This window comes from Cherax quadricarinatus, chromosome 43 (assembly GCF_038502225.1).
Source record: "Cherax quadricarinatus isolate ZL_2023a chromosome 43, ASM3850222v1, whole genome shotgun sequence".
NCBI lineage: Eukaryota > Metazoa > Arthropoda > Malacostraca > Decapoda > Parastacidae > Cherax > Cherax quadricarinatus.
Window position 1 is genome coordinate 27,007,270 of NC_091334.1, and position 12,666 is coordinate 27,019,935.

Genomic DNA, 12,666 nt, shown 5'->3' on the forward strand with positions numbered 1-12,666 from the left:
ATTGTTCACCTAGCAGTAAATAGGTACCTGGGTGTTAGTGTCAGTACGCCTACTAGAGTGCCAGCATATTTACTAGTGTGCCAGTAGGCCTGCTACACCTGTCATTGTTCACATAGCAGTAAGTAGGTACGTAGATGTTATTATTAGTATGCCTACTAGAGTGCCAACATGTTTACTTGAGTGCCATTAGGCGTACTAGAGTGCCAGTATTCCTAGCGCAGTAGGCTCACTAGAGTGCCAGTAAGACAAATACTTCGTCAGAGTAGCACGTGGGTGCCACAACAATGGACCACACCATGCAGTTGGCACTCACGAGTGCCACCCCCTGATACCCTGGTTCCCTAGTACCCTGGCTTCCTGGTACCCCTAAACACGTGCCCAGTGCCTAATCACTATAATAGTGCCAGGAAGGGCCTAAGAAGCGTAGAAAGTAGATTATCTATCCAGTGGTTGGTAGTGGTTACTGTGTGTGTGTACTCACCTATTTGTGATTGCATGGGGCTCAGTTCACAGCTCCTGGCCCTGCCTCGTCGCTAGTCGCTACTAGGTCTACTCTCTCCATGCTCCAAGAGTTGTATCGTATCTCTTCTTAAAGCTGTGTATGGATCCTGCCTCCACTTCATCATTCTCCAGATTGTTCCACTTCCTGACTACTCTAATGCTGGAGAAATACTTCCTAACATTCCTTTGACTCATATCAGTTTTCAATTTCCAGTTGCGACCCCTTGTTGCTGTGTCTCATCTCTGCAACATTGTCCCTATCCACCTTGTTGCTGTGTCCCATCTCTGCAACATTCTGTCCCTATCCACCTTGTCAATTCCTTGTCTACCCTATCCCTCCTGTCCTCCAGTGTTGTCAGGTTGAGTTCCCTTAACCTCTCCTCGTAGGGCATGCCCCTTAGCTCCAGGACTAGTCTTGTTGCAAACCTTTACACTTTCTCTAATTTCTTGACGTGTTTGACCAGGTGTGGATTGCAAACTAGTGTTGCATACTCCAGTATGGGCCTGACGTACATTGCGTACAGTGTCTGACATACACAGTGTAGAGTGTCTGATGTACATAGTGTACAGTGCTTGACATACACAGTGTAGAGTGTCTGATGTACATAGTGTACAGTGCTTGACATACACAGTGTAGAGTGTCTGATGTACATAGTGTACAGTGCTTGACATACACAGTGTAGAGTGTCTGATGTACATAGTGTACAGTGCTTGACATACACAGTGTAGAGTGTCTGATGTACATAGTGTACAGTGCTTGACATACACAGTGTACAGTGTCTGATGTACATAGTGTACAGTGCTTGACATACACAGTGTAGAGTGTCTGATGTACATAGTGTACAGTGCTTGACATACACAGTGTAGAGTGTCTGATGTACATAGTGTACAGTGCTTGACATACACAGTGTAGAGTGTCTGATGTACATAGTGTACAGTGCTTGACATACACAGTGTAGAGTGTCTGATGTACATAGTGTACAGTGCTTGACATACACAGTGTACAGTGTCTGATGTACATAGTGTACAGTGCTTGACATACACAGTGTAGAGTGTCTGATGTACATAGTGTACAGTGCTTGACATACACAGTGTAGAGTGTCTGATGTACATAGTGTACAGTGCTTGACATACACAGTGTACAGTGTCTGATGTACATAGTGTACAGTGCTTGACATACACAGTGTAAAGTGTCTGATGTACATAGTGTACAGTGCTTGACATACACAGTGTAGAGTGTCTGATGTACATAGTGTACAGTGCTTTACATACACAGTGTACAGTGTCTGATGTACATAGTGTACAGTGCTTGACATACACAGTGTAGAGTGTCTGATGTACATAGTGTACAGTGCTTGACATACACAGTGTACAGTGTCTGATGTACATAGTGTACAGTGCTTGACATACACAGTGTACAGTGTCTGATGTACATAGTGTACAGTGTCTGACATACACAGTGTACAGTGTCTGATGTACATAGTGTACAGTGCTTGACATACACAGTGTACAGTGTCTGATGTACATAGTGTACAGTGCTTGACATACACAGTGTAGAGTGTCTGATGTACATAGTGTACAGTGCTTGACATACACAGTGTAGAGTGTCTGATGTACATAGTGTACAGTGCTTGACATACACAGTGTACAGTGTCTGATGTACATAGTGTACAGTGCTTGACATACACAGTGTAGAGTGTCTGATGTACATAGTGTACAGTGCTTGACATACACAGTGTAGAGTGTCTGATGTACATAGTGTACAGTGCTTGACATACACAGTGTACAGTGTCTGATGTACATAGTGTACAGTGCTTGACATACACAGTGTAAAGTGTCTGATGTACATAGTGTACAGTGCTTGACATACACAGTGTAGAGTGTCTGATGTACATAGTGTACAGTGCTTTACATACACAGTGTACAGTGTCTGATGTACATAGTGTACAGTGCTTGACATACACAGTGTAGAGTGTCTGATGTACATAGTGTACAGTGCTTGACATACACAGTGTAGAGTGTCTGATGTACATAGTGTACAGTGCTTGACATACACAGTGTACAGTGTCTGATGTACATAGTGTACAGTGTCTGACATACACAGTGTAGAGTGTCTGATGTACATAGTGTACAGTGCTTGACATACACAGTGTACAGTGTCTGATGTACATAGTGTACAGTGCTTGACATACACAGTGTAGAGTGTCTGATGTACATAGTGTACAGTGCTTGACATACACAGTGTACAGTGTCTGATGTACATAGTGTACAGTGCTTGACATACACAGTGTACAGTGTCTGATGTACATAGTGTACAGTGTCTGACATACACAGTGTACAGTGTCTGATGTACATAGTGTACAGTGCTTGACATACACAGTGTACAGTGTCTGATGTACATAGTGTACAGTGCTTGACATACACAGTGTACAGTGTCTGATGTACATAGTGTACAGTGCTTGACATACACAGTGTACAGTGTCTGATGTACATAGTGTACAGTGCTTGACATACACAGTGTACAGTGTCTGATGTACATAGTGTACAGTGCTTGACATACACAGTGTACAGTGTCTGATGTACATAGTGTACAGTGCTTGACATACACAGTGTACAGTGTCTGATGTACATAGTGTACAGTGTCTGACATACACAGTGTAGAGTGTCTGATGTACATAGTGTACAGTGCTTGACATACACAGTGTAGAGTGTCTGATGTACATAGTGTACAGTGCTTGACATACACAGTGTACAGTGTCTGATGTACATAGTGTACAGTGCTTGACATACACAGTGTAGAGTGTCTGATGTACATAGTGTACAGTGCTTGACATACACAGTGTAGAGTGTCTGATGTACATAGTGTACAGTGCTTGACATACACAGTGTAGAGTGTCTGATGTACATAGTGTACAGTGCTTGACATACACAGTGTAGAGTGTCTGATGTACATAGTGTACAGTGCTTGACATACACAGTGTACAGTGTCTGATGTACATAGTGTACAGTGCTTGACATACACAGTGTAGAGTGTCTGATGTACATAGTGTACAGTGCTTGACATACACAGTGTAGAGTGTCTGATGTACATAGTGTACAGTGCTTGACATACACAGTGTAGAGTGTCTGATGTACATAGTGTACAGTGCTTGACATACACAGTGTAGAGTGTCTGATGTACATAGTGTACAGTGCTTGACATACACAGTGTACAGTGTCTGATGTACATAGTGTACAGTGCTTGACATACACAGTGTACAGTGTCTGATGTACATAGTGTACAGTGCTTGACATACACAGTGTACAGTGTCTGATGTACATAGTGTACAGTGCTTGACATACACAGTGTACAGTGTCTGATGTACATAGTGTACAGTGCTTGACATACACAGTGTACAGTGTCTGATGTACATAGTGTACAGTGCTTGACATACACAGTGTACAGTGTCTGATGTACATAGTGTACAGTGTCTGACATACACAGTGTACAGTGTCTGATGTACATAGTGTACAGTGCTTGACATACACAGTGTACAGTGTCTGATGTACATAGTGTACAGTGCTTGACATACACAGTGTACAGTGTCTGATGTACATAGTGTACAGTGCTTGACATACACAGTGTAGAGTGTCTGATGTACATAGTGTACAGTGCTTGACATACACAGTGTAGAGTGTCTGATGTACATAGTGTACAGTGCTTGACATACACAGTGTAGAGTGTCTGATGTACATAGTGTACAGTGCTTGACATACACAGTGTACAGTGTCTGATGTACATAGTGTACAGTGCTTGACATACACAGTGTAGAGTGTCTGATGTACATAGTGTACAGTGCTTGACATACACAGTGTACAGTGTCTGATGTACATAGTGTACAGTGCTTGACATACACAGTGTACAGTGTCTGATGTACATAGTGTACAGTGCTTGACATACACAGTGTACAGTGTCTGATGTACATAGTGTACAGTGCTTGACATACACAGTGTACAGTGTCTGATGTACATAGTGTACAGTGCTTGACATACACAGTGTACAGTGTCTGATGTACATAGTGTACAGTGCTTGACATACACAGTGTAGAGTGTCTGATGTACATAGTGTACAGTGCTTGACATACACAGTGTACAGTGTCTGATGTACATAGTGTACAGTGCTTGACATACACAGTGTACAGTGTCTGATGTACATAGTGTACAGTGCTTGACATACACAGTGTAGAGTGTCTGATGTACATAGTGTACAGTGCTTGACATACACAGTGTACAGTGTCTGATGTACATAGTGTACAGTGCTTGACATACACAGTGTACAGTGTCTGATGTACATAGTGTACAGTGCTTGACATACACAGTGTAGAGTGTCTGATGTACATAGTGTACAGTGCTTGACATACACAGTGTACAGTGTCTGATGTACATAGTGTACAGTGCTTGACATACACAGTGTACAGTGTCTGATGTACATAGTGTACAGTGTCTGACATACACAGTGTAGAGTGTCTGATGTACATAGTGTACAGTGTCTGACATACACAGTGTAGAGTGTCTGATGTACATAGTGTACAGTGCTTGACATACACAGTGTAGAGTGTCTGATGTACATAGTGTACAGTGCTTGACATACACAGTGTACAGTGTCTGATGTACATAGTGTACAGTGCTTGACATACACAGTGTAAAGTGTCTGATGTACATAGTGTACAGTGCTTGACATACACAGTGTAGAGTGTCTGATGTACATAGTGTACAGTGCTTGACATACACAGTGTACAGTGTCTGATGTACATAGTGTACAGTGCTTGACATACACAGTGTAAAGTGTCTGATGTACATAGTGTACAGTGTCTGACATACACAGTGTAGAGTGTCTGATGTACATAGTGTACAGTGCTTGACATACACAGTGTACAGTGTCTGATGTACATAGTGTACAGTGCTTGACATACACAGTGTACAGTGTCTGATGTACATAGTGTACAGTGCTTGACATACACAGTGTACAGTGTCTGATGTACATAGTGTACAGTGCTTGACATACACAGTGTACAGTGTCTGATGTACATAGTGTACAGTGCTTGACATACACAGTGTACAGTGTCTGATGTACATAGTGTACAGTGCTTGACATACACAGTGTAGAGTGTCTGATGTACATAGTGTACAGTGCTTGACATACACAGTGTACAGTGTCTGATGTACATAGTGTACAGTGCTTGACATACACAGTGTACAGTGTCTGATGTACATAGTGTACAGTGCTTGACATACACAGTGTACAGTGTCTGATGTACATAGTGTACAGTGTCTGACATACACAGTGTAGAGTGTCTGATGTACATAGTGTACAGTGCTTGACATACACAGTGTACAGTGTCTGATGTACATAGTGTACAGTGCTTGACATACACAGTGTACAGTGTCTGGAATAACTCCATACTTAGGTGTCACAATGCTATTCTTAGGTTCGCCAGGCGCCTATATGCTGCAGTAGTTATTTAGTTGATGTGCACCTCAGGAGATGTGCTCGGTATGATATCCCAAGATCTTTTTCTTGAGTGAGATTTGCAGTCTTTGACCCCTGTACTCTGTCTATGGTCTTCTTTGACCTTTCCCAAACTTCTTGACTTTGCACTTGGTGGGGCTGGACTCCAGGAGCCATTTGTCGGACCAGACTTTCAGCCTGTCCAGATCCCTTTGTAGTCCTGCCTGATCCTCATCTGGTTGTATTCTCCTGATTAGTTTCACATCATCTACAAACAGGGACACCTCTGGGTCTATCCCTTCTGTCATGTCATTCACATATACCAGAAACAGCACCGGCCCTAGGACTGACCTTTGTTGAACTCCGCTCGTCACAGGCGCCCACTATGACACCACCTCACCTACCATCGCTCATTGTTTCCTTCCTGTCAGGAATTCTCTGATCCACTGCAGTGCTTTTCCTGCTGTACCTGCTTGCTCCTCTAGCTTTCATACCAATCTCAAGTGGTACTGTGTCGAAAGCTGTCTTCCAGGCCAAGAAGATGCAGTCTGCCCATCCCTCTCCTGTCTTCTGTTACCTTGTCGTAGAACACCAGTTATTTGTGACACTGAATTTCCCATCCTGTAAACGTGCTGGTTGTCATGTATGAACCCATTCCTTTCTAGGTGCTTCACCGCTCTTCTGATAACCCTTTTCCTGACTTTATATACTATACATGTCAGTGACACTGATTTGTAGTTTAGACCTGCTTGGCTGTCTCCTTTCTTAAAAATTGGGACTACATTTGCTGTATTTCACACCTCAGGCAGTTGCTCTGTTTTGATAGATTTATTACAGATTATTGTTAGTGGCACACACAGTGCATCTGCTCCCTCCCTCAGGACACAGGAGAGATATTATCTGGTTATCTAGGTCACCTAGCAGTTTCTTCGCCTCCTCCTCGGTTGTGTGCAGTGTGTCCAGCACTGCACACTACACTCTACCCTTTCAATTTGCTGGAAGCATCTCTGTCTCTGAGAATACCTCCCTAAATCTTGTGTTGAGCTCTTCACATACCTCCTGGTCATTTCTTGTGATCTCTCCTCCTTCCTTCCTCGGCCTGATCACCTGGTCCTTGACTGTTGTTTTCCTCCTGATGTGGCTGTACAACAGTTTTGGGTTAGATCTGGGTGCTGATGCTATGTCATTCTCATATTGATGATCAGCCTCTCCCTTTATCCCTGCATAGGCCTTCTTAATCCTGCATAGGCCTTCTTATTCCTGCATAGGCCTTCTTATCCCTGCATAGGCCATCTTATCCCTGCATAGGCCTTCTTATCCCTGCATAGGCCTTCTTATCCCTGCATAGGCCTTCTTATCCCTGCATAGGCCTTCTTATCCCTGCATAGGCCTTCTTATCCCTGCATATTCGTTTCTGGCTCTTGGGCTCACCTTCTTGTTTTTTTTGAGTCCCCTAACTTTGGTGTGTGGTGTATGGTTGTCTTACCAGTACTGTGGTGAGGGTCAGTGGTGTATGGTTGTCTTACCAGTACTGTGGTGAGGGTCAGTGGTGTATGGTTGTCTTACCAGTACTGTGGTGAGGGTCAGTGGTGTATGGTTGTCTTACCAGTACTGTGGTGAGGGTCAGTGGTGTATGGTTGTCTTACCAGTACTGTGGTGAGGGTCAGTGGTGTATGGTTGTCTTACAAGCACTGTGGTGATGGTCATTGTTGTATGGTTGTCTAACCAGTACTGTGGTGAGGGTCAGTGGTGTATGGTTGTCTTACCAGTACTGTGGTGAGGGTCAGTGGTGTATAGTTGTCTTAGTACTGTGGTGAGGGTCAGTGGTGTATGGTTGTCTTACCAGTACTGTGGTGAGGGTCAGTGGTGTATAGTTGTCTTAGTACTGTGGTGAGGGTCAGTGGTGTATGGTTGTCTTACCAGTACTGTGGTGAGGGTCAGTGGTGTATAGTTGTCTTAGTACTGTGGTGAGGGTCAGTGGTGTATGGTTGTCTTACCAGTACTGTGGTGAGGGTCAGTGGTGTATAGTTGTCTTAGTACTATGGTGAGGGTCAGTGGTGTATGGTTGTCTTACCAGTACTGTGGTGAGGGTCAGTCTTCCTGGTGACTGGATCGCCTCCAAGTCTGTCCAAATGGAACGTGTCCTCCTCTCGTGTTATTGTCATCATGTGTTTAATGTGTCTTTGTTCCACCTCTTGTTTCTCCTAAGTCCTCCCTTCAACCTGGGAATATTTAGTGATTGTCTCTTGTCTTCTCGTCCGTATCTACCTGACTGGATCTTCATTATGATCTTCTGGACGGACTGATAACACTTCCACCAAGGTCTTTTTTTTCTGACCTTCCTTCGGTCCCTGCACTGGTTGTTATTTGTGGTGGTATGGTGGTGGTGATGGTGTGGTGGTGGTGGGCGTGGTGTGGTGGTGGGCGTGGGCGTGGGCGTGGTTGTAAGGTTGGCTGGTCACCAGTATTAAGATAACTCTCACAGCATCAACACACCAGCAAGATGGCGGCCGCCACCACCACTAAACTAACTACCAGGTGATGTACCTCTCTGGTCCCAGACCACCTCTTGTGTTGGTCTGGTCTTGTCTCTGGTCCCAGACCACCTCTTGTGTTGGTCTGGTCTTGTCTGTCTCTGGTCCCAGACCAGCTCTTGTGTTGGTCTGGTCTTGTCTCTTTCTGGTCCCAGACCACTTCTTGTGTTGGCCTGGTCTTCTCTCTCTGGTCCCAGACCACCTCTTCTATTGGTCTGGTCTTCTCTCTGGTCCCAGACCACCTCTTCTGTTGGCGTGGTCTTGTCTTGCGTATGTTTGATTTTGTGTTGATCTGGTCTTGTATAGGTCTCGTCCCAGACCAGGTCTTGGGTAGACCTACTTTCAGACCAGGTCTTGGAAGAGCATCCACCTAGACCACAGTAATGCGACCTTCTCTAAAAGCCTCGCTAACTTGTGACTTGGTAATGACCATAATCCTTTGAAAATATTAACTGAGTGGGCCTAGTAGGCCTACAGTGATACCAGACAAGGTTAATATTGAAAACTAACCAAAACAGTGATACCAGACAAGGTTAATATTGAAAACTAACCAAAACAGTGATACCATACAAGGTTAATATTGAAAATTAACCAAAACAGTGATACCATACAAGTTTAATATTGAAAATTAACCAAAACAGTGATACCAGACGAGGTTAGTATTGAAAATTAACCAAAACAGTGATACCAGACGAGGTTAGTATTGAAAATTAACCAAAACAGTGATACCAGACAAGGTTAATATTGAAAATTAACCAAGACAGTGATACCAGACAAGGTTAATATTGAAAATTAACCAAGACGGTGATACCAGACAAGGTTAATATTGAAAATTAACCAAGACAGTGATACCAGACAAGGTTAATATTGAAAATTAACCAAGACAGTGATACCAGACAAGGTTAATATTGAAAATTAACCAAAACAGTGATACCAGACAAGGTTAATATTGAAAATTAACCAAGACAGTGATACCAGACAAGGTTAATATTGAAAATTAACCAGTAGTGATATCAGACAAGGTTAATATTGAAAATTAACCAAGACAGTGATACCAGACAAGGTTAATATTGAAAATTAACCAAGACAGTGATACCAGACAAGGTTAATATTGAAAATTAACCAAGACAGTGATACCAGACAAGGTTAATATTGAAAATTAACCAAGACAGTGATGCCAGACAAGGTTAATATTGAAAATTGACCAATAGTGATATCAGACAAGGTTAATATTGAAAATTAACCAAGATAGTGATGCCAGACAAGGTTAATATTGAAAATTAACCAAAACAGTGATACCAGACAAGATTAATATTGAAAATTAACCAAAACAGTGATACCAGACAAGATTAATATTGAAAATTAACCAAAACAGTGATACCAGACAAGATTAATATTGAAAATTAACCAAAACAGTGATACCAGACAAGGTTTATATTGAAAATTAACCAAAACAGTGATACCAGACAAGATTAATATTGAAAATTAACCAAAACAGTGATACCAGACAAGGTTTATATTGAAAATTAACCAAAACAGTGATACCAGACAAGGTTAATGTTGAAAATTAACCAAAACAGTGATACCAGACAAGGTTAATGTTGAAAATTAACCAAAACAGTGATACCAGACAAGGTTAATGTTGAAAATTAACCAAAACAGTGATACCAGACAAGGTTAATGTTGAAAATTAACCAAGATATTGTTACCAAACAAGGTTAACATTGAAAATTAACCGAGACAGTGATACCAGACAAGGTTAACATTGAAAATTAACTAAGCATTACCAAACAAGGTTAACATTGAAAATTAACCATAGTTAACCAAAATAGTGCTACGAGACAAGATTCACGTGGAAAATTAATCATGACAGTGATACCAACCAAGGTTAACGTTGAAAATTAACCAAAACAGTGATACCAACCAAGGTTAACGTTGAAAATTAACCAAAACAGTGATACCAACCAAGGTTAACGTTGAAAATTAACCAAAACAGTGATACCAACCAAGGTTAACGTTGAAAATTAACAAAAACAGTGATACCAACCAAGGTTAACATTGAAAATTAACCAAAACAGTGATACCAACCAAGGTTAACGTTGAAAATTAACCAAGACAGTGATACCAGCCAAGGTTAACATTGAAAATTAACCGTAGTTAACCAAAATAGTGCTACGAGACAAGATTCACGTGGAAAATTAATCAAGACAGTGATACCAACCAAGGTTAACGTTGAAAATTAACCAAAACAGTGATACCAACCAAGGTTAACATTGAAAATTAACCTTAGTTAACCAAGACAAAGTAGCATTGAAAATTAACCAAGACAGTGCTGCCAGACAAGGTTAACATTGTAAATTAACCAAAACAGTGATACCAAGCAAGGTTAACATTGAAAATTAACCTTAGTTAACCAAAATAATGTTACGAGACAAGGTTCACGTGGAAAATTAACCAAAACAGTGATACCAAAGTTAACATTGAAAATTAACCAAGACTGTTACCAGACAAGGTTAACATTGGAAATTAAACAAGACAGTGATACCAGACATGGTTAACGTTGAAAATTAACAAAGACAGTGATACCAGATGGGGTTAACATTGAAAATTAACCTTAGTTAACCCAGACAGTGATGCCAGACATGGTTAACATTGTAAATTAACCAAAACAGTGATACCAGACAAGGTTAACATTCAAAACTAACCAAAACAGTAATACCAGACAAAGTTAACATTGAAAATTAACCAAAACAATGATACGAGACAAGGTTAACATTGAAAATTAACAAAACAGTGATACCAAACATGGTTAACATTGAAAATTAACCAAAACAGTAATACCAGACAAGGTTAACATTGAAAATTAGCAAAGACAGTGATACCAGACATGGTTATGATTGTAAATTAACCAAGACAGTGATGCCAGACGAAGTTAACATTGAAAATTAACAAAGCCAGTGTTACCAGACAAGGTTAACATTGAAAATTAACAAAGACAGTGATACCAAACATGATTAACATTAAAAAGTAGCCTTAACATCATTTTAGTTAAATATGGTGTTAATTAAACAGGACAGTATTACCAACCATGACAGGGTTGCCAGTAGTGTCAGTAGGTACCTACAACAGTAGTGTCAGTAGGTACCCACAACAGCAGTGTCAGTAGGCACCCACAACAGCAGTGTCAATAGGTACACACACAACAATAGTGTCAGTGGGTACCCACACAACAGTAGTGTCAGTAGGTACCCAAACAACAGTAGTGTCAATAGGTACACACAACAGTAGTGTCAGTAGGTACACACAACAGTAGTGTCAGTAGGTACACACAACAGTAGTGTCAGTAGGTACACACAACAGTAGTGTCAGTAGGTACCCGCAAAGGTAATGTCAGCAAGTACACCCAACAGTAGTGTCACTAGGTAGGTACACACACAGCAGTAGCGTCAGTCTACACACACAACAGTAGTGTCAGTAGGTACACACACAACAATATTGTCGATAGGTACACACACAACAGTAGTGTAGTAGCTACACACACAACAGTAGTGTCAGTAGGTACCCGGAAGGGCAATGTCAGTAGGTACACAACAATAGTGTCAGTATGCACATAACGGCAATTTTAGTAAGTACACACAACAGTAGTGTCAGTAGGTACACACAGCAGTAGTGTCAGTAGGTACACAAGAGTAGTGTCAGTAGGTACACAAGAGTAGTGTCAGTAGGTACTCACACAACAGTACTGTCAGTAAGTACACACACAACAGTAATGTCAGTAGGTACACAACAGTAGTGTCAGTAGGTACACAAGAGTGCTGTCATTAGGTACACACTCAACAGTAGTGTCAGTAGGTACCCACAAGGGTAATGTCAGTAAGTACACACAACAGTAGTGTCATTGTGTACACACACAACAGTAGTGTCAGTAGGTATGCATACAACAGTAGTGTCAGTAGGTACCCACGCAATAGTAGTGTCAGTATGCACACAACAGTAGTGTCAGTAGGTACACACAACTAATGTCAGTAGGTACACATAACAGTAATGTCAGTAGGTACACACACAACAGTTGTGTCAGTAGGTATACCCACAACAGTGTTAGTAGGTACACAGCAATATTGTCAGTAGGTACACACAACAGTA

General features: G+C 41.6%; 1 protein-coding gene across 6 annotated transcripts in view; it reads left to right on the forward strand.

The window, feature by feature from the left end:
• LOC128694183 (uncharacterized) overlaps positions 1-12,666 on the forward strand; it is a 204,651-nt gene that overhangs the window by 52,956 nt on the left and 139,029 nt on the right. The window contains exon 1 of one of the 6 annotated variants that reach the window (XM_070093784.1): positions 8,432-8,527. The exons of the other annotated variants lie outside the window; for them this stretch is intronic. Coding sequence (XP_069949885.1) covers positions 8,493-8,527 — 35 coding nt within the window. The 5' untranslated portion in view covers positions 8,432-8,492. Of the gene's footprint in view, positions 1-8,431; positions 8,528-12,666 lie in introns of those variants that run through there. 6 annotated transcript variants of the gene reach the window in all.